The sequence below is a fragment of the Paracoccidioides lutzii genome, assembly GCF_000150705.2.
Source record: "Paracoccidioides lutzii Pb01 unplaced genomic scaffold supercont2.23, whole genome shotgun sequence".
NCBI lineage: Eukaryota > Fungi > Ascomycota > Eurotiomycetes > Onygenales > Ajellomycetaceae > Paracoccidioides > Paracoccidioides lutzii.
This window is the reverse complement of record NW_015440969.1, coordinates 212,131-233,934: the sequence shown is the minus strand read 5'-3', so window position 1 is coordinate 233,934 and position 21,804 is coordinate 212,131. Positions and strand designations below refer to the sequence as shown.

The 21,804-nt window shown below is 46.8% G+C and overlaps 7 protein-coding genes across 7 annotated transcripts; 3 read left to right on the top strand and 4 right to left on the bottom strand.

The window, feature by feature from the left end:
- Window positions 1-652: 652 nt before the first annotated feature.
- PAAG_07300 (hypothetical protein) lies at window positions 653-2,193 on the bottom strand (the record flags this gene model as incomplete). Its single annotated transcript, XM_015846194.1, has 2 exons — window positions 653-2,116; window positions 2,188-2,193. 2 exons carry the CDS (start codon window positions 2,191-2,193, stop codon window positions 653-655), a joined length of 1,470 nt encoding a protein of 489 aa, XP_015700629.1.
- A 2,337-nt stretch (window positions 2,194-4,530) lies between these two features.
- PAAG_12373 (hypothetical protein) lies at window positions 4,531-4,716 on the bottom strand (the record flags this gene model as incomplete). Its single annotated transcript, XM_015847871.1, has 1 exon — window positions 4,531-4,716. One exon carries the CDS (start codon window positions 4,714-4,716, stop codon window positions 4,531-4,533), a length of 186 nt encoding a protein of 61 aa, XP_015702514.1.
- A 3,503-nt stretch (window positions 4,717-8,219) lies between these two features.
- PAAG_12372 (hypothetical protein) lies at window positions 8,220-8,429 on the top strand (the record flags this gene model as incomplete). Its single annotated transcript, XM_015847870.1, has 1 exon — window positions 8,220-8,429. One exon carries the CDS (start codon window positions 8,220-8,222, stop codon window positions 8,427-8,429), a length of 210 nt encoding a protein of 69 aa, XP_015702513.1.
- A 537-nt stretch (window positions 8,430-8,966) lies between these two features.
- On the bottom strand, window positions 8,967-12,701 carry PAAG_07297 (hypothetical protein; the record flags this gene model as incomplete). Its single annotated transcript, XM_015846193.1, has 5 exons — window positions 8,967-11,629; window positions 11,682-12,069; window positions 12,123-12,171; window positions 12,226-12,352; window positions 12,398-12,701. The coding sequence occupies 5 exons, from the start codon at window positions 12,699-12,701 to the stop codon at window positions 8,967-8,969; spliced, it is 3,531 nt and encodes a 1,176-aa protein (XP_015700628.1).
- A 3,505-nt stretch (window positions 12,702-16,206) lies between these two features.
- On the top strand, window positions 16,207-16,647 carry PAAG_12371 (hypothetical protein; the record flags this gene model as incomplete). The annotated part of the gene is made up of 2 exons (XM_015847869.1): window positions 16,207-16,344; window positions 16,480-16,647. The coding sequence occupies 2 exons, from the start codon at window positions 16,207-16,209 to the stop codon at window positions 16,645-16,647; spliced, it is 306 nt and encodes a 101-aa protein (XP_015702512.1).
- Window positions 16,648-17,577: 930 nt separating this feature from the next.
- PAAG_07296 (hypothetical protein) lies at window positions 17,578-17,859 on the top strand (the record flags this gene model as incomplete). Its single annotated transcript, XM_002790713.2, has 1 exon — window positions 17,578-17,859. The coding sequence occupies one exon, from the start codon at window positions 17,578-17,580 to the stop codon at window positions 17,857-17,859; it is 282 nt and encodes a 93-aa protein (XP_002790759.2).
- A 1,448-nt stretch (window positions 17,860-19,307) lies between these two features.
- On the bottom strand, window positions 19,308-20,785 carry PAAG_07295 (a-pheromone receptor PreA; the record flags this gene model as incomplete). The annotated part of the gene is made up of 3 exons (XM_002790712.2): window positions 19,308-19,524; window positions 19,625-20,135; window positions 20,209-20,785. 3 exons carry the CDS (start codon window positions 20,783-20,785, stop codon window positions 19,308-19,310), a joined length of 1,305 nt encoding a protein of 434 aa, XP_002790758.2.
- Window positions 20,786-21,804: the final 1,019 nt, after the last annotated feature.

The window sequence follows — 21,804 nt, the reverse complement described above, 5'->3', positions numbered from 1 at the left end:
ACGCTCTATTGGTCACCCCATTACTCAGGTAATATTCGATTTATCTGCTGGTTTTCCACCAAGATTCGCTACATCAATAGACTCACGAAATCTCCCAGCTAGCACGGAATTACACGAAGGAGTCCAAAAGAGAGCGTGAGGTTCATGCTACAATATCCATTTTGCCGTTTTTGTGGTATAGCAGTCGGGGTGTATATAAATAATACTAGATGTAAAGATGACAAACGACGAATATATCGCCCCCAAAAATGGCGAGGAAACCACCGCCACCAGGAATTAGAAAACACAGAGAGAGGAGGAATAAAGATGGGCATGGGATGAACATGGTAAACAAGCACACAGAACACAATGCGGAGGTGTTTCTAGAAGTCGATAGAGTACTACCCACATCAACCACAAGCAGAATCTAACGGTGAATATAAAAAGAAAAAGAAAAGAAAAAAAGAAAAAAGAAAAAAAGAAAAAAGAAAGAGAAAGAGAAAACCCAGCCGAGAAGAGAAACCTTCGTAGTTCACAACGCCAGTTCACAGGGGAAATAATAAAGCAAGAAACAGAAATGGGATATCATAAATTAATAAAGTTATATCAAATACCAAAAGGAAAGAAGTGGGGGGGGGAGGGAGGGAGGGAGGGAGGAATAAAACAAATCCCATCAGCTCTCCGGCTGGAGGTAATGCTGCTCAGTATTCCTCCCAGCAGTGTCAGCTATGATGTCCGTAGCAAGCGGCCCATCGCTCTCGACAATGCCAACCTTCGGATCCGGAATCTGAATATCAACAGACAGATACCCGGTGCTCCTTAAACTCCAAATCTTCACGCCCTCCTCAACACCCACGGTCTGATTCCAATTCTCCAGCCACTTCTCAATGGAGTTTAGCCGACCCTTGACCCCGGTGAGGCCCAAGTCATCCCAGACCCATCCCGTCACCAACCCCATCGTGCCGTCAAGCCAGTTGCGGGCGCTACAAGGGTCGAATGTCGCGATGAGCTCGTTGTTGACCTTTGCGATTACCGTTCGGAATTCTTGTTCGGGGAGGAGCGGGTCGAGGATTTCTGGGTATAGGTTTGAGAATGTTGGTGCCAGGTCGCCCTTTACCATCCAATCGCGCCTTATGCGGATGATGCGGGTATTTTGGTATTCTGGAGAGGTGATGGGGACGTGCGGGTTCATATGGGGGAAACATGGATGTGAGGGACCCCAGGCTAGTTCATCCGCGACATCGCCCTCCGCACCACCGCCACCGCCGCCGCTGGCACCCGACGAGTGGTTGCCATTGCCAGAAGGGAAGGAAGCGAATGTCTGTGAACGTAGTGATTGTTGTGATGGCACATGGCGGGGATGGTCATGATGGGCTCCACTGGGGGAGTGAGGTTTAATCGAATCCTGGGTTGGTAGGTCTAAAGTTCGCAGAAGGGCGGGGTCCGGCCGACGGATGTTTTTGTGGTCCGCATCTCTCTGTCCCTGGGTTCCCGATTGCTTTGAATCCCTGCCCATGTTGCTGTTCTCCCATACACCGCTTCGTCGATGACCGGGGGGAAGCCCAATGCTAGCACGCCCACTTTCAGTATCCGCGACGCTGCGCTCCACCAGCAGACTTGTAGGACTGGGTTGTTGGCGACTGCGCCGCTGCTCCGGGATAGTCAGCAGAGGGTAAGCGTCACGTTGTGACTCGATATAAGGGGAGGTGTCGGATACTGGAGCAGGGCGAGGGGCGGTGACGATGGTGGTACGCGGAACGTAGTTAATGGGATTCCAGAGCCTAGATGATGGGGGCTTACGGATGCTGGTGCGAACAGTTGAGAAGAGAGAGCGGCCCTGGGAACTACGGCGCTCATGGAAGGGGGTGTTTGCAGGTCTTCGAGGGGGAGGTTGGTATGCGCGTTCTGGGGGTTGGAGCGAGGATGCAGCCGAGGAATTGGCTGTGAAGAGGGGGACGAGGGGGATATCCGTGTAGGGACCTTCTTCAGCCGCCCGCGATGATAGGTTGCGTGGACGGTGTATGGCGTAGGACGCCGTGGTTGTTGTCGGCGAGGAGGAAGAGATGGTGCTGTTGGTGGGTGTTGAGGGCGAAGTTGCCGGGACTGAAGTTGTTGCTGGGACAGAGGAGGAAGCGGGCTGCGGGCGGTGATTGGCGAGGGCCGCAACCGTAAAAGGGGCTTAGGGGCAGGCCTAGCAACAAGCGGCACCAGCATGCCTGCACAACCATGAAGGAAAATAAGATGATACCGGTGATTGACAATGGATGGGGTTTGAACACATGAAAGAAAGGGGGGGAGAATGTAAGGGATAATATGGGGGCCAGGGCGGAAAATAAAAATCAACAAGTTTAAAGAAGAAGAGAGAGAGAGAGGATGATCCGTATAGTTAGTTAGTTCTCCGCATACAGTAAGTAGAACGACAAAGAAGAAGAGGAGTTGCAGGACAATAGAAGCCTATTCACAGAGCGTCCTGGATGAAGATCCGGCAATAAAAGAAGGTCTCCACAACCGTATCCATAACGAGGGTGAGAATGATGCCCAAAAAAAAAAAATGATAGCATTAATCCACACCAAAGAAGCAGAATCCGCGGTTGAACTGAAGCATCGAGTTCAAAAAAACCCGAACCTGTCACGATCACCTCGATCGAGTGGCCGCCAACAATATTTATAAATAAAAAGTAAAATAAACAAGGAAACAGATAAAATACAAGAGAGAAAGCCCACAAATAGCTCCCGTATCAGCTTTGTCTGACCGAATCCAACGATCATCCGTCCGGTCCCTTACCAAGTCGATCTGTGCAGCAAATATATTTATTGATCGGACCACAACTCAGTTTATAATCAGGCCGGTTCTATATGTGGGTGTGGTGTCGGCGGCCAAGCTACTGAGGGCATGGTTTGTTGTTGGAGACGGAGTTCTCTCGAGACTAAAGTCGCAGTAGGGTAAGAATAATAAGAGGTTAGGAGGCCTATTTTATAACATTCGGCTGTGACCCGTGGGCAACAGTCCATTATTTCGCAGATAACTACGGAGTAAAAAGTAAAATAACCTTGGAAATATGCCTGCAAAATTCGTGCGGATGAGCCAGCCCATGCACACATATTCATCATCGCGCCTCCAAAGTCCCAACCAACGAAGCCGAGAAACAACGATTATGAGTTAGATCAATTGCACCGCGCACACACACACACACACACACACACACGAGAGGGAAAAATATTCTGGCCAGGCTGGTTCGGGGACATTTTACCACGATTCTGATTTGTGACGGATCATGGGCCATGGATTGCGCACATCATGAAGGAAGAAAGACGCCCCCCGCCTGGTTTCGAGTCCAATGCAATGCGATGTTCAAACTCCTTCGCTTCTCTCTCTCTCTTTGTGGATTGGGGATATCAAAATCATTTGTTCCTCTGACTCCAACCAGACTCTCTTTCTCCTTGCTTAACACACTGGTCAAGTCGCAGTTGGGTCTCAGTCAGTGATCGCCCATAACACACCCCCCCCCCCCCCCCCCCCTTCCCTGGATGATCAATGAAGTCCCGTCCCAGGCCGTGGCTGGAGTTTCCAAGCAGCATGGATACCCGCATCAGGGGGCCAGTCAAGTATGATTCATGGGCGGGTGAGCCATGGCTGGCTCACGGAATGTAATTCCAACTCTCCCCGGACACCCGCCTTGTTGGACCTGGTACCGAGCCGTCGCCCGCTAACGCTGCCTAGCCAGAAACGTCACGAACTGGGACCCACTCACTGTGCCTGGAGCAAAAAATTTCCAAGCGCGAGATTTCTTTTCCCCTTTTCAGTTTAAAAGCAACCACTGGCAGCAGACTTGTATTTCGATATTAATAATAACCATAAAAATCTGGCAGCTGCAAAGCATTGGATGTAGCCTGCAAGGGTCTGGTTTTGTTTTTAGTGTTTTGTGGTGTCCCACCACGGGCAGAAACATACTGATGATGTATTATTATACACGCATTGATATCAAACAGGAAAAGCATCCGCAAAAACGGCGGCCCTGCATCAGATCCAATTCAATTCTCTTTTTGGAGCTGGGCTTCTAATTGATGATAAGTTCTCACTGACGGGACGACAACGGACACCGTCTGGAGAGAAGCTAGGATTCCCATTCCTGCGGCCTTGGGATCAATAGGATTCCGTTAGCTGCTGCAGGTTGATGTCAATGGGAGGAGGCTCTGGACCGCGGCATGTTTTAGCGGCAATGTTTTTTTTTTTTTTTTTTTTCTTTCTTCCCAACGGTTCAACTGCCCCATCCCCTTTTTCCTTTTTGCAGGTAAATGGTTGCTTTGTGACATCTCCTCTTCCCGGGCATTTAGGACCATGAGTTCTGGCTTAAGCTCAAGTCAGTGCTTAATAAGAATGGCGCCGGTTGTTTCTTTGGCGCATGGCTTGCAGGTTTAAGGTCCAAGGCAAGTTGGCAAGAATGGCAATATTAGTTGTGGGATCGGGATCTTGCTCGTCGGTTTGATTCTGTTGCAATCAGGTCGATTTAGTCGAATCTGCCCAATTGGTTATGTTTGCCCCCATCACCATCACACTGCAACGGCAGAATAGAATTGGGCTGGGCTTTTCGAACTCCTTCCGTTAATTAAAGACTTGCTTTGATTTTGAGCTTGAAGTGGATAGGATTTGCACGTCTGCATCCTCATGCGGGGCCGTTTGATTTCCCCGTTTAGTCCAGGCGACTGAGGTATGTCGAGGTTTTCGGAAGGTCTCATCTTTGCAGGTGACAACCGCGGGATTAAGCAAGTCGGCGGGTTTCAATATATATATATAATCCCAATGCAAGAAGCAGAGATTTTCAAGCCACAATCAAGCACCAACAACGTTGAATCACCATGGAGGTTTCGTATCAAAAATCTTGACTCGACGCATGGCGCTTAAAATCCCCATGAGAAGCCCCATTTTTGACTCTACTAAATCATCGGCAGTAGTCCACTATTTAAGTCTTAAGGTAGCAGCCCCTGAAGTTCCGGCTATGCTCAAGCCTAAGAGTCCCTAGAGCAATGCCTGTCATTACGGGCGTGGAGTATATTTTCAGTGCAGGTTGAAACCTTCTGATACTCCAGAGTTACGTGATCGCAAACGGGCCTGTTTTGATCTTCTCATACCTCCGAGACCAATACAATATCTCGAATATTGCAATCATTATCATTATTGCTTGCGGCCCCAGCATCTATCCTCGCAGAGCTGAAATATAAAAGGGGAAAAACCTTGAATAGAACCACATGGCACATGTTAAACATGAAAATAGAAAATACAAAATACACAAAATTAAAAAAATAAAAATAAAAATAAACCGAAACCGCGAAGAGTAACTATGCTGTGTAAAGTAGTTTGTTTAAATTGAAGAAATTCTATCTTCATCTTGAGAGCAACTTACCACTCCACAAAAGCAGCTGTGGTGATTCAGTCTAAATTTTTATTTTTATTTTTATTTATTTAATTTCTTATTTTTTTTTTTTTTCCTGCTTTCAGAATCTCCTCCCGCTATGTACTTCGTGGTAGAATTGGAGACATGCTGGTAAATTGAGATCTCGTTTCCAATCTACAGCTCCTCAGACAGCCCGAATAGCAAAGTATTTAATGGTTATAGAGTGACGCCGGTTTCATATGCTCCTGGTGATCAGACCCTCGTCTCAAAACATCCTTCGACCCAAATATCCATTATCATTGCCTCTCGAAATGCCTGTTAATTTTTACACATACTAAAAAGAAATCCCCACATATGCCATGCTGTCTCCCGCCAAACAAGAAAGTCAAAGAAATTCGCAATAATAAGCAGGAAAATGGAAAACGACTTGCGAATTTGCATGGGGATCGGGTTAAATTACTGTCTGGGTGATGAATGACAACAGGACAGATGTTCCGGAATATTACCGGAACAGGAATTTCAAGGTAATTATGGGCAGGGGAGAAGAGGGTCAGGGATCCTTATGAATTGATATTAGCCCAGGAGAGTCAGCCCCTGCAAACGAAATCGATCCCCGGGTGTATGGTTAGATGGCATGAGTCTGAGCGAGCAGCTCGTTGGCCCCTCCCCGATGACCAAGGGGTTTGATGAATTGTTGTCTATGGAGGCAATAACATAGACCACCCAAAGCGAAGATAGAACTGCTAGAGAAGTGCTGCATGCATGTGGTCAAGAATTTACAAGGTAGAAGGGGGACCTCATACTGACATTCCTTTGGCCCGCAACACTACTTGTAACACACTCTGCAGCCCTTACAGGCACGAGAACTGGCAAAGGCAGATGAAATCCCATCATTCCCTGGATCAAACACAACTTCAAAACATTTGCAAATCTCTCTGCGCGCCATCGGGCCATTCTGGCTGGGTGTCTGTAGCTTGGTGGTCATCCAGGGCCAACGCCACTGTCGCAGCCAGAAAAAAAAGGGGGGGGGGGGGAGAAGTGGCAAGATGGGGAGCATCATGACTCCGTTTAATGGGAGCTTTGTTCAATTATATTTACAATACGCAAGTCAACTGCTGTAGTTTTCCTTGATTGTGGCGTGCACCTTGGTTCAAAATGTTCTGAGAATATAACAAGTTAAAGATTATTCAGCGCCGCCAACTCTGTCGGAGGACAGAGTGGGAATACCCCTGATCTGGGGGATGGGGACGGGTTGTGCACATCCGGTTCGGAGGTTCCGTTCTACACAGGGCAAATATCAGAATCTCTCTGGCAGAAAGAGGAGAGACGGGAGAGCGTGGGTTAACTAGCAAAATTGATGGAGGTGTTTAAACTGGTTGTTCAATCAGCACTCTGGATCATACTGCAACCGGAATTCCCATGAACTTGCTGGGAATTTTTGAGGACTCATAAGCACTTGTCCGTAATCGACTTTGCATGATCAATATAATGAAGTAACGGCGGCACAGCGGTGGCATGACTCTAGGGGAGCCTGGATTTGGCGTCTTGTGACAGGATGCGCTACAAGGGCCTCACCCTGGAAATACATTGTAACCAATAGCCAGCCATTAACTTTGGTCCTCAGGGGAATCATACTGCCTTCCAGATGAAAGGAAGAAATGCTTCCCTTCTGTGGTTCATGATGGGTGGGGGAATGTCAGATCCTGAGACTTGGAAGTTCCACCACGGAGAGGTTGGGCTAGTCTGACTATTGGGAAAGTGAATCGCCATTCTTCAGGGCTGTTGGTCTTGAAACGTTTTTCGTTTTTGGAACACGGGTAGCTTTATCTCCCCTGAGCATTACCAACGTGTGCACAGAGGGAGTATGGGGCAAATTGAGTGCCCTATCGGAAGCCAGCGCATGGCAGACGCTGATTGACAAACCTCTAATACTCAACATCATGCAAGGCATGAAGAGGGCTTTTCGTAGATGATGTGTGGAGAATCAGTCCCTTCTGGAAATCCAAAAATGGGGTTAAATTCAAGCTCCCGGGAATTGAAGGTAAGATATCCACTGGAAAATGCGCATGATTCCCATGTGCTGCCTGCATGGAAGACGATCAGGGGCAGCCGTGTTGAAAAGAGACAGTGCCGGCCACAGCTACGTGTGGACGGCAAAATATCTCACAAATGATTGAGCAGAACGATATATCTCCTATCCTTTCCCAAGGACTTGTAATCCAATCTTCAGAGGGGCTGCTTACGCCGGTATGTTGAAAGGGTTCTTGAATGGGAGACGTGAAAAGAGAGCAAAGCCATCATAACTAAGCTAAGTTAAGCCCTGATCCGGTCAGGGCTCGGTGGAATCTACCGTGTCTCTCCATAGTGACCGAGCCAGAGATGCAATATGCTTAACCTACTTCCAAGGTTGTTTGAAAAACAGTTTCTTCCCCTGAAGAAACACTGGCATGAACATTTTTGCTCCATCACCTTTTGACGCACCATCCAGTTCAGTAAATGGCGTTGATGTTTCTCTTTCGGTTATGCCCGTGGGCGCGAGGCACTGCGCTGCATTTTCATATTCGATCCACTGGAACTCAGCCATCCAGCCAAGAATATTCACCAGAGTCCTATTGATTCAATTTTACAGATTCTGAATAATGGGATACCGAATGATGCGTTAAGAAGGCTTTGTGCATGACTCGGCGGGTGTCACAACCTGTCATTTGCAAGGCTGTGGGACAATGTGTCCAGCCCAATGTATTGTGATGGAAGAGAAGCCCCATTGAAACAGTACAGAGAAACGGGAAGCCCCAAAAACAATGATGTGGATGATCGTGAAAGAAACTCTTGGAGAAACCGTCGATGATGTTCGCGTGGCGGCGAGACAGTGTGCAAGAAGAAAGAAGCGAACGTAACAATCAATCAAAGCTGGACGGTAAAGAGAAAGAAATTCCAAATTCCGAACTGGACCGCAGATTCCAGCTTAAAGATCAACAGTCTATTATGGTGAACCCAGAATGTGTATTTTCCGATCGAAACGAGCAGCAGTCTCCATTACGGTGGCTGGCATCGTAATTGAAATTGAGGTGCATTCAACGAAACCGTCAAGGTCGCAGAGCACCAAAAGTCTCGTCCCAAAAAGCAGTGGGAAGTTTTTAATGCTAGATGTTTCTGTGAGTAAAACGGCCTGAGAGGAGGCATACCTTTTCACCCCTGGAGGCTGGAGTGGGTATTGCCCATACATATCATAAGATCGCACAGTAGGTCTCTGCTCCAACTTACGTCCATCCCCGTTCCATCCTGAGATCACTTCTCACTCCAATTAAGTACAAACGTTGGCCGGGCATAAAGAATGCAACTCTCTGTTTTAAAATCTACATATATGGTGGAGAATATGTCATTATGTAAAGATATCTATATCCCGTTCATCTGTCTATGTGCAAATATATCCTCGCAAGAGATTGCTAATCTATAGCTCTATACACGCCCAGGCACGGAACAGATCATATACATTAAACCCCAGATCCTCCCCAGTAGAGAACCAAAACAAAAAAATAAAGTAAAATAAAATAAACTCCCAATTCCTTCCTCGAAAGACGCCAAGCAGGTTCGTCAAACACGACTATTTGCCGTTGCCTGCATCCTCCTCAACGCTTCCTTATGCATCTCCTGCAAATTACCATTCCGCATCGCCATTTCTAGCACCGAGTCACGATAGCTCGCCCGACGAGCCGCCTGCTGTCTCCCAAGCTGGTCACGCCGCCTCTCCTTCATCAAGTTGGCACGCTGTGTCTCTACCGCTGCTTCTGGGACATGTTCCTTGGCGATTTCTTCCTTTAAAGATTCACGCCAACGGGCTAGTTTGGCTTCGCGGACTAGCAACGGGTCGGGTGCGTGTGATTGATAATGTTGAGAGTTTCGTAGAGTGGCAGTTATGGGCACGTTGTCGAGAGAGTGAGAGCTTACACATGAAGAGAGACGATGTTGTTGAAATTTTTGAGTTTGCACTTGGCTTTGGGATTGCATTCCTTTGTGCATTTGCTCACGGACGACGGAAAGTGGGAGGTCGTCCGCAGATTCTATAGGGGTGCTGTGGCTGGTTTGATAGTGGGACGAAAGGTTAGATGAGAATCGCTGTGGTAGTGCGAGGGAGAGTTGCCCCTGAGGCCGAGAAACTCGGTTGACCGACGTGGATGAGTAGTTTGAAGGAAGGAGGAGGGATCGATTGCGGATTGCGGTTTCGCGTTGGACCAGGAGAGGGGGGGATGACACCCTTACTCTTCGGACTGGAAAGCTCTTTTCATCTATTTCCTCTATTTCAGGAATCCTACCGGGGGTTCTATATGGGGATAGGGAAAATGAAGCTGGTCTAGATCGGCTGACGTCCACTTGTCTCGGTATGCTGAGCGAGGAGCTGGATGCTGATCGGTCTAATTGATGGACTGATGGTGTTTGCGACCGAATAGTACAGTTAGAAGAGCCGGGGGGTGATAAAGATGGGATGTTGGCTTTCTGTACATTGATACCTGATTTTACGAGAGGCTTGGAAACTGATCCACGTCCGATTTGAGATTTTCGAGGATCTGGATACTTGGTTTCCGATTCTGAGCGGGACAAGTTCCCGGAAGCAGTTTGTTGAAGTTCAGATATTATAACAGGGACGACGGGTTCCTTGATTTCTGCATCCTGTTGTAGATAATCGACATCCTTATTTTCCGGAGCCTCAGCATCGGAAATATGCTTAGCCCATTCATTCGTCCTATACGAGAGTATCACTTTGGACACATGACTAGGGATGTTGTCTACAGACTCTGATGTCAAAAGAGCTCTCGCCGAAAAGGCTGATTGTCGTTTTGATAATCTCATTGATGAACCGTGGATGCGGGAGCTTAGTGATTCCTGAATACCATTGGCGCTGTCCTGCTTATCTGGTGTTTGCTGGTCAGAAACAAGCGCGTCGACAGGATGGTTACTAGTGACTGAAGAACGATTAGAAACGGATTCTGCGGCACCAGCTGCTCCCGCTTGTTGATCTAGCATTTGTTCATTGGCCTCTTTTGAACTGCGTGCAGGAGCGTCCGCTGCCGAAGAATTTTCATCTCCACCTCCTTGGTTAAAGTTACCAGGTTTGTCACTATTGATAACGATATCAGGAAGTAAACTCGGCATCGGTTCAGATCGTCCCACGTCTGCCACTCCAACCGTAACAGTTGGGGGAGGAGGTTCGCTTCTTTTAGGGCTTTCACCGCCGCTGGCATTCTCCAACGTAGTTGAATCGGGCTCGGCAATGGGAGCTGGTTCAGCTGTACCTTCTATATCTGAATTCATCGTAGATAAACTATTTCGAAAGGGGTTCTCAACCTTAGAAGCGGTTTCAGGATCATAGACGAGTTCTTCGTTCGGCTCAACCTCAATAGAAGAAGTAATGCTCCGAGTCTCAATAAGAAACTCCAATTTATTACTATGATCGTATATGGGATTGCATCCCCCATGTTGATCATGTGTTGCTTGTTGGGTTGAATGTATAGAAATTGTGCTCGAATCTATGCCCGCCATATAGTTAGATTCCGCCAATGATGCAGCTACAGAGCTCGAGCCGTCGTCCAAGACATCTTCGAAGTGGTTGGCCCTGAAAGGATACACTGGAATACCACCGGAAACGTGCACCTCAGTGTTCGCTGGCGGATGGTGCGATTGCGCTGAATTCAGCGGTTCTTGCATAGCTTCCTGTTCGCTACTACCTCTGTTCGAGTTGGGGTCATTTATATCCTCGATGGCGGAGCCAATAGACGCAGGATCATGGTGTTCAATTGGCATTCCAGCAGTTGTGAAAATTGGCAGGGTCGATTCCCGTGTACCATCTCCGTCCGGTTTGCGCAATGATTCCATCTCGGCAGTCCGACTTTGTCCCAAGGGTGTGCTATCACTTTGCGCTCCCGAGCCACTTCTCTGCGTGTCGGACCGTACCATTACAATTCCAGAGTCATTGGGCTTTCCCGGCCGGTCGCCATATATGGTTTCCCAACGAGCTCTTTCTCGTCTCGTACCTTCTTCTAGATTTCTCGCTATTTCTTCTTCAGTTTGGTCGCGCTCCTTCTGTTCTTCTTCCTTCAAAGCAGTAGTCTTTTGTGTACGGTCTCTGATAACTTTCCAGAGCTTGAATTGCGATATAAGCCCCATCAAGAAGACGACAACTATGGCTGCAATCTCCACTCGAATTCCTCGCGTGATTGGGTACGTATTTGTCTTGGATGGGAACATTTTCTCATTCAACCCTGCTGCTATGTTAGCACGATTCAAAAGTGGATAGTACCCGAGCAATCTCACCCCAAATGTAGACCCAAAATTCTTTCAGCCCGGCCCTGCTAAAGCAATCAATGCCTAAAACGATCGCTGTGGCGCCTGAAAAGGAGGTCGAAGCCAGCAACCAATAAGGTCGTGTAAGGTGATGGAATGACAGACAGTATAAAGCTAGAGTAAGAGAAGTTATAAAGGCTGCTTTGTGGCCGGTTTCTACGAGAAGACCACCTGATTTCATCGAAAGAATCCACATGCTTAGGCTGAACCCGCCTAGCATAGACCCAAGCCTTTCTGTGACCTCCTGGAAGGCTAAAGAAACACCTCCAAATATTGCACCCGTTGCTACGGCTGCAACAACAAAGCCACCTTGCGTCGCATTGCTAACCGGGGGTTGGATAAGGTATATGATGAGAATCTGGAGGCGAACTTTAGCATAGGTCTAGATGTTGGTGGGAAGTGCGTGCATACGGTCACAGCAACTGCAGATAAAAATCCTGTTGACAGGAATATTTGAATCCTGTAGAGACATTAGTAGCCGAGCAAAACTAGTGGTGGACGAAAGTAACCTGACCATTTAGTTTTCACTCCAATCAATGCATAAATCCCGCCTGCTATAATAAGCACAATGCCAACAACAGATAAACCTGGGTTAATTCTGGGTGGAAGAGGAAGTTTATTCGGATCCTGCTTCTGGTCTACTTAGGGTTAGTGTAGTTCACATATGGGATGCCGGAATAATTCACCGTCCAAGAAAGAAAGGTCAGTCGGAGATGGACCTTGGGTAGTAGTCATATCGGTTCGGACGCCAGTGGTACCGGTTGGATCTGATTTCGACGTCATATGAGCATGGGAAGCAGAGACTGTCCCCGTAAGGATATCCGACGGCTTACTGGAAGGGTCGGTTGCCGGTGATGTTCTCGTAGGAGCACTATAAGGTGGTTGCGAGACTCCAGTATCTTGTCTTGGGAGAATTTCAATTCCGCCAGCACATGTTGGGCCTATGATGCCAAATGAGTAAAAAACCATGCATATAAAACTGGAGCGCATGGTGAGCAGCTCTCAAAATTCCAGGAGCAACAAGGAACAGAGTGTCGGCACGTCGTATGAATCTAGGCCGTGTATTGAGTATAGAATAAATCTCCTCGAAGTTGTCCAAACTGGAAAGAGAAAAAGGAAATTTAAATCATCCCGAAAATGGCCTCCAGATTGTTATGTGACGGGTGGAGGTTTATTTTCCTTGAAGGTCTGGCATTATTGCTAATACATCTGGAATTTGAAAATCGATGGAAAAGCCAACGATGGAACATAACACAGAAGTATTGGATTTGCGTTCGATTGGGAGCTTCCCGCCTCTGCAGTTTTGTCGGAGCTCAAAGAGATGGAGAGCTTTTTTTTGATATCCAGTGGGGTCTTCTTGATCAATCAATCAAGTTCGGTTGTAAAGATCACAGTAGAGGGCATGTAGCCTGATCTAGTGGGAACCTGGCCATTAATACTTATTCCTAGGATATATCCATCCAGGAAATGCTCCACAAGGCACAGGCGGAGAAGGGTTCCTGGTCCGGTAATCTCAGTGATGCGCATATATTGAGTTCGTTCCTAGCCAGACACATCGCGAATCAGCCAAGGAGTGTTCAAACAGCCAGCCCCTGTAACCAACACCAGCGCACCAGACAAAAAAAAAGGGGAAGACCGCCACCTCAGACTTGAAGTGTGCCATCAAATCAAGTGTTGCAGAAATCCCTAGCTAGTTCAGACGTCGTTGAGGGAGCTTCCAAGCATGGTCCGTGGACGGACAGATTTGAAAAAAAGGAATATGGCGGTATCATTGGTTATTGGACCAGTTGGCAATCTGTAAGCGAACATCCGAATAGTTGCCAGAGTTATCATCGGCAGCCCGAAGATTATTTTTATCAAGTGTCGATGAAGCCATCCATCCGTTGTTTAAGTTTGCTAGCTAGCCCCGAGAGCTGAAGGTAGACAAATTGGGGGATATGGGTTCGCCAGGATAATTTGAGCCATGCCCAGCAAATAGTCCAGCCACAAGATCAAGGAGCGGCTGTGATACAGACACATCTTCACGGTTACTTTACGGTGTTCAGAATTAAGACGAGTGGATTGACTCGTTGACAACCATTATTGCCCCGTGTGAGGGTAAAGGTGATGTGGTCATTGGAAAAATTGGTACGTCAACGAGGCTGGTCTCGGCCCGCGCTGCTTGAACCAGAACAAAAATTGCAAATTGTCGATAGGCGGGAGATGTATCTTGAAATCGTTGCATGAAGCAGGGAGAATCATTGATGTGTGGGGCTGCTCCTCAAAGTTGTGGCGCACGGATAGATGATGCAGACATTCTACAGGAGAGGCAACTCCCGCAGCTCAAAAACCTAGAAAGGGGGTGAAAGCAAGCTCATTTGATGGTGGGTTAAGGAATATTAAGAATATAGGGTTCACGGGTGCGGATCAGGCCGAAGTTTAGTTAGGTCTTTAACTAAACTCCAGTTAAAGGACTACTCCCCATGGCCCATAAGCCCATCCGCATGGTCCCCACACCGGTCAGGTCAGAGCTCAGATTTCTTTCCCCACATTTTGTCTCACCTAACTGGCGTACAATGTCCTCTGATCGTTTCCAAATCTCCATTATTAACAGAAGAAGTTGGCTACAATTGAGTACTTCTCCAAGACATGTCTCTAATTGCGATGCAAGCTGCCCTCTTTGTCAATGCGACGTGTGCTGTTTGCCCAATAAGTAGAGAAATGTCCTGGAATAAACAGCAGGGAATACAGCAATGCATTTTGACTAGTTACTGCGGTGAAGTTTATTACATCTTCGTCTGTTCCTCAATCCCCAGCCTCCAGCTGATAGAGATCTCTAGAGTCCTGCACCGATAACTTGGGTCCCTATGGCATATGTCACAGATATGACTTGGGGTGGGGATATTCAGTACTGTACCATACAGTACAACGGTCTCAAAGTTTGTGATATGCATTTCTAGCGGCTCCAATACAGTTGGAATCCGAGCTATGATCTTGGAATTGCCTACCTAGCAATGTGGCCAATACCAGAGGGATTACAATCGATTGTTCCGGAAAGTCAGCGTCACCACCGTCCATGGCGTTCATAGTGCTTTCAAAGAATCGCGGAGGTGCCAGGGTTGAGAAGAGAAATTGTGTAAATAACACCCTTCACGCGGCCGGGAAAACAAGAATATGGGAAAATGCCATTAAGGCAAAGCTTGTTACACAGTTTCGGTGGTCAACACTATCAAATCCAAAGGTTGACGAAAGAAACGACATTTGGAGAATTATATACAACCAGTTTTCTTTTGTCCCGAAAGGGAGATTGCGGGAAGTCCTATTTGGTCGGCTCGGGTCAATAGAGAGCATCAAGATTGACGTCCTGGTATGGTATGGTTGCTCAAAGAAGTCTCACCGGAGCACAATTTAAGCGCTCTACGTCCATTTCCAAGTTCAGTGGCGGTACCATCATCAGCCCGTTGTTCCACACTTGGTAGCCCAAAGAAATATCAAGCCTGCGAAGGTAACCACGTTCATGATGAATTTAAAATACTGAAAGAAGACTCTGTATTCTTCAACTTTTAACTCGTCGGTGAAAGAAAAGTGCCAGGCAGTCAGTGGGACAGATGGGTTAAGCATGGAAATCTCATCAGCTGGTGTCAACATATGTAAGACTGGAGCATCGGTGATGTTCAGGACGATGGTCTATCAGTAGTCATAACATTGTAGATGCCAGCGCCTCATACGCCTGGCAGAACATGGCACAAAGATTTCTCGAACTCTCCCACCAGAATATCAAAGTGGTGAAGCATGGCACGGTGTTTCCAGAATTAAAAAGTTCAATGGACCAAAACCAGGTATAATCGGGGATATGCGCATACACATGCCTGAGAGTATGCCAACCACTTATCCCATCCCAATCGATGAGCACATATGCTCAAGAACGAAAGAGATTGCGTTCGTTGGGGGATGTCATTGGAGAGACTCCTTATCATCAAAAATGATACTCCGTAGAGTCGCATGTTGAATATCCATTGCTCTCTGAAGAAGATATAATAGAAAGCGGTCGTACCTCCTCCACCGGTCGTGTTAGGCGACGGACATCATACCAACCTGGACCGTTAGGAGTTGTTGAATTTAGATTAAGGTTGCCACCCATGCATGGGCCTTCAGTACGCAACCCAGCTGCTATCAAGATCTACCCTGGGAAACAAACTCCAATGCAGGGAAGGTCACTGAGCAGGACAAGACACTCGCTGGGAGATGTAGAGATGACGATTTCTATCACATCGTTGATTATGCTCACAAACTGGAGGGCCTGCGGATGTAAGCACCCTACTCTGGAGAATCATCTGTTTGTAAAGACACAAATAAATACAACAAGATGTCCAGCACCAGGGGGACACGCATCTGCGTATATGTCTTCTCCGAATATAATCATGGAGTTTTTACCCTTCCGGTTAAAGGTGGTCGTTTTAGAATTTAGAAAACGACAATTTCCGGACGATTAAATTTTAATTGTCCCAGAGGAAATATGAAACGTCTTAAAAAATCTCTTAAGGCATTGGTTTGCCTTGAAAGCGTCACCATTGCAGTGAGGATCCCAAGCGAGACAAACAAGCAGGAATTGGTAAAGATCATGTCACTAGGCGATTCAATAACCGCCTCTCCGGTAATTACTGACCCCCAGCATTCCCTGACATCTTAATGTAGGCGGGATCAGGATTCACCCCGAGATATCGGATGGAAGCGTCGTTAATTGTCTGGCACACTCCAGTGTTGTTGGCGTGCTTTACTCTGCAAACAGCTTCAGGAGGCTAATATCACCGATACGGATTTCGTAGGGAGCCTACTTCTGATTCGAATACGACAGCGAGAACGAGGGCCACAGAAAGCGTTGCTAAAAGTCTCGTTCTTCTACGGGTTGAAAGAGAGCAAAGCCAGATATTGTCATGATGCATCTAGGCACGAATGATCTGTTGGGTTTTTCCAGTTCGAAGCATATCGACTTTGGTGAATCAAATGAGAAAGGTTAAGCCAAACAAAGTCATACTTGTGGGTTCTGACTGTTCTTTATTCTTCAATATTTCCACATCTTCGCCCTGTTTTGACTCCCAGTTCCCACACCTACAGACCATGTTTGAACTGATCAACCATCTTCAATTCTCAACTTGTCTAATTCTACTCAAAGGAGGCACAAATCATTCCAATGAATCCCCCAGACTGTAGTACGTGCAGCAAAGGGGTCAAGCATTTTAACAGCGCAATTGCTATATGGGCGCCAAAGAAATCGAAAGAGTGTTAACAGCCCTATAACTGACGTGGACTGCCTGTCCGGGTTCGATGCAGCAAAGGACACGGAAGAGGGGATTCACCCAAACAAAGATGGAAACAAAAAACTTGCCAAATTATTGGTTCAAGACACCACCAGGGGCCATTGACCTGGTCGGTATGTTTCTTGGGCCGGCCATTCAGGTTTTCCTCGAACCGTCTGCCAACGACCGATTGAATACGTCGCAATTTCGGGCATATTGAGGCCAAATGTAGAATATCTCTAAAAAAAAATCATACACAGTATCCTATGAGCACACCGAAATATGGGCTTTTGATGTAAATTGGGACATTCCATATCCCTTCTTCCAGTTTCTTGCTGCGGAATGAGATGACGAGGTCAAAAAAAAAAAAAAAGGATTCAGGGGTAAAAAGTAAAAGTGGTCCTATATCACATGACTTGAAGTCTCTGCAAATCACGTGGCACGCCTTTCGCGACTCCCATCCGTATAAAAAGGGATATCAACACAAACAAGAGGTCAACATCCAACATTCACTAACAGACAGTTCCACGCTCTTTCACCAGACCAATCTCCGTTTCTACCCACCAGCACCCAATTCCCCATAACTCAGAATGCGCGGTCTAACCACATTCCGACCGCTCTTCCGGGCACCAATCGCAACCCGGACTTTTAGTACAACCCGACCGAATGCCATTGCACGCATCACCCTCGTCGGCAACCTCGGAGGCCAGCCAGAACTCCGCGCCACTTCAGGGGGGCGAGAGCTGGTGAGCTACTCCGTCGCGACCAGCTATGGACTCAAAGAGGATCGCCAGACGAGCTGGTGGCGCATCACAAGCTTTGCTCCCGAAGGACCTTCTAGAGAGCATTTGCTCAACTTGCCAAAGGGGTAAGTTGCCATGGTTTTAGTTCTTTTCGTCTTTATAGATATCTAAAATTGATTCCTCGGGGGAGTGGGGTTATTTTTTCCACCATGTTTCCATACCGGGGGTTGAGGATCCGTTACCGGTTCTTTTCCCGTTTCATCTGTTCAACAGGAACTATTAGCTAACCGTATACCTGTTTTCTGCGATAGTACCCTGCTGTACATAGAAGGAGACGCCAGCATGCGCTCATACGAAGACTCGGATGGAAAGAAAATTCCCGCCCTTAATATCATCCAACGTTGGTGTCCCTCCCTTTCACATCCTTCCTTCGGCCTCTATTTATGTTTCCTCCCAAATTCCACGTATCCGCATAAATATACATCCATCCCAATCCACTCTCCATTCACTATTGCTACGTACAAAACAACTAACCTAGGACCTGTTGAAAACCCGTAGGACACTACGAAGTGCTTAGACGCGGATCTAGCGAGTAAAGCATCGAAATTGGAGAGGGAGTGATCGAACTTGCACATGAATGATGCAGCCCTTTTACTTCACAGATTTATTTTCTGTCAGTCTGATGAAAAGACGATTGGCCGTATGGTTTGCTACTGTGCACTTATATGCCAACATTAACACATAGGGCATAAACTACTATTTACACGTACTTAAGTTACGCGTGGTGTATAGGGTGTAAAGCGTATTCAAACCCTTTTTCGTTCTCTCTTGTGGTTTATTTCATTTGCCTTACTATGGAGGATACAAGGGGGTGGGGGAAAAATTCTGACGGAGTTTCTGTTTTGCAACGAACCATGACTCCTTGATTCGCAAAATATATGTCTGTATGTATGTATGTACGAATAAGGGGTATTCAGTCTGAATTCTCAATTTGAAATCCACATTTTCCTTCGTTCCTATAATATTCCATGGAGGGACCCTATTAAACTTAACGGGGGAATAAGATGTCAAAGAGAAAACGTCAGGTTTGTTCCATATCATATCATCTAAAATGGGTATCATGCATATTTCAGTTTGTTGGTGGCAAATTTTGAGAGAAAATAGTGCAAGGGAAAATAAGTGAAGTACGACACCTGGCCTGCACTATTTCAAAAGTCACCATCCACGCAATGAAAGTAAATTAATAAATAGTTAGCAAAAAAAAAAAAAAAAAAAAAAAAAAAAAAAAAAGTGGGGGGGGAAGATGCGAGACAAAACAGCTTCAAATGTCTGCTCAAAGCAGTATCGAGACTTACGTGCTGTTATTGTATCTCGACAGCCGTAGAAGAGGAACAAGGGATGGGGCATCGGGAAAGTGGAATATACTGAAATGAGAAGGAGAAAACTGAAAGGTATAAAGACAAGGAACCGTTTGCAACATATGCACGCAAGAAACATCAAACACAGGTCAAATTATGGCGGCCCATCCTATCAATCACCACTTGGCTGTCTGGTTCATCGTTGAATGTCGGGATTGATCAAACCTGAGAGGAAGCTGGCGTCTTTTCATGGATACACACATGGTCATCCAGTTCGATTTCCGCCACTGGGGCAATGCTAAAGACCCGCTGGCCGGTCTTTGGGATGCGGGGTGCTAGAGGCAAGGTTTTATTTATCATGACCATGCTAGAGGGATGGCGGTCATGGTCAATCGACGTCATGGTGTTCGTGGATACAGAGTTAGATCTTAGAGTCCTGAAAAATTTTTGCCAACGTCAGAGACCATTTTGAGGGAAACACGGGCTTGGCTTTCGAGGTTCGAGTGGGGCACAAAATACGTAAAAAATATACTTACCATAGAGTCGGTGAATAGTCATCCATGGACTGATATTTCTTAGGGACCATCTTCACACGGCTACCAAGGGAGCCAAACCGTGTTGAATCAGAGGCTTTGCTGGTGACGATATGTGGATGTTGTAGAGAAGGGAAGCACCGGCCCAAGCCAATCTGAAGGAGGACTTTCCGGTACATCAATGTTGCATCTTTTCCGAAACCAAAGAAAGCAAAGATTAGAAAGCCGCAGGAGACTTGGATCCAACGGTCGTAATAGACTACGCCGTTCATTGGTAACTTCTCGACATTTCCCCATGCAGGTCCATGGACGTCATTCCAGGAGTATGGGACCCAGGGCTGGGACAGCGTAATATTGCAGTAGAAAACGTAAATTTGAACAGGGAAGCTGCCTAGCAACATCACGAGCGACAGAGCCAGGAGTCGAATAAATCTTGATTTGCTTGAGTTGCTGCTGATGGAAACGATGTAGGAAAACTGCTGGCGGTACTTGAAAAGTCGGTATATAGCCAAGCCTGAAGGAAGGAGTCCAATATTAGTTTGGTGCTGAACATATTAATGGAACCTGACAAAATATGCAGGACATACCGCAGTAGATCGTAGCTAGGGATAAAACAACCAGTGGCCATGAGAAGATTAACGCTGTCGTTGGCCAACTTGGATGAAAGGCAGGCATGCATCCTACAATCGCGAAAATGTAATACCGACGGTGCTGAACGATGTAATGGAGCGCCATCATCAGGACGGGGATAACCACACAAAAGACTACTTCAAAAGCAAGAGTTCGTCTCCGCTGAGCCTTGCTGGGAATCAGGGTGGTGCGATCTGTGTTCATGACATCTGCAAGCGATCGAAAGATGCAGTTCAGAGCTCCTGCGATTCCCGCTCCAAGAGGAGCCATGAGCTTTGTTTCAACATCACATAGGCCAGCGCCATTCCACCATCGACTAACATCATCCGTGGGCCAGATAAGTGGGTTGATGAAGTTGAAGATGTTGAAAACGATGAACCAGGCGATGAGGCAGGATGCAGGAAAATTTCCCGTCCGGGAGTGCCAAACCAACGGGGGAATGCACGCCAGAATGGACAGAAAGGCAAGGATAGGGAGAACTGCTGCTCCCGTAGATCTGTAGTAAGAAACATAAGGGGTGCCGGACGAATCCATTTTAAAGATAGTATCTATTTCAAAGATAGTATCTACGAAACCAGTATCCCAGCAGGTAATGTTTTGCTCATAGAGCGGTTGAAAGGCTTAAGCTCACAGAAGATAGAGCGGCCAAACAGAGATTGTTTGAGAGTATTCTGGTAGGTCTCGTAGCACTAATGAAGCTTGCGCTAGCTAAGGAGGAACAAGCGAGAAGGAGAACTGGGGATATCAAAGATAGATAGCTATCGTGATAAGATTATCGTCAAAGATGGCCTGGGAGTTAATAAAAAAGAGGGGGGGGGGGGGGGGGGGGGGGCACTGAAACATCAAATCGAACTGGCATCGGGAGGAAGCAATAGACCAGGAATGTTTGACGAAGAAAAACAATATATATAGAAGTTCGCCAACGGATATCTTGCCGCGAAGGGGAGCCATGGTGTTGTAGCGTAGTGGATGTTATGAGCTCTGGAACGTAATTCCTAGTCAACTTGGTGGAGGGAATGTCATTTCCAATACCGTTATTCAGGGCAGCAAAACCTGAATAACGGGGATACCAATCAAGGAAATAAAGATCGCAGAGTCGGCAAACCGTTGCAGTCGTCTCAAAGTGAATGACAGTATTCTATGGTAATCTATGCTCGCTGTTGCTGCCAGCCGGAGGTGGACCAAACCCGTTTTGGGGTTCAATCGCGGCTCCTGGGTGCAGCAATTAATGAAACATCAGTGAATTCCTGGCTGAGCAGCGCAAACAGGGAAGAAACCTCGAAACTCAAAGCATTCTGCAGAACATGTTATATGAACACCATTTGGAGATCTTGGGCCCGATAACTTTTCCATCTTGCAGATTTGAAGATTTACTGCGGTGCCAACCTTAGAGTTCTGCATCATAAATGCATGTCAACGGTCAAAACTGCTGCAGTAACTTGGTAAGCCGGAGTACATATAACATATACATGTACAACCTGTACGTACATAGCACGATCTCTTCCAGACTCTTCTTTTCTGAAATCAAATGTCAAGCTTCCCGGGGGGTTCTG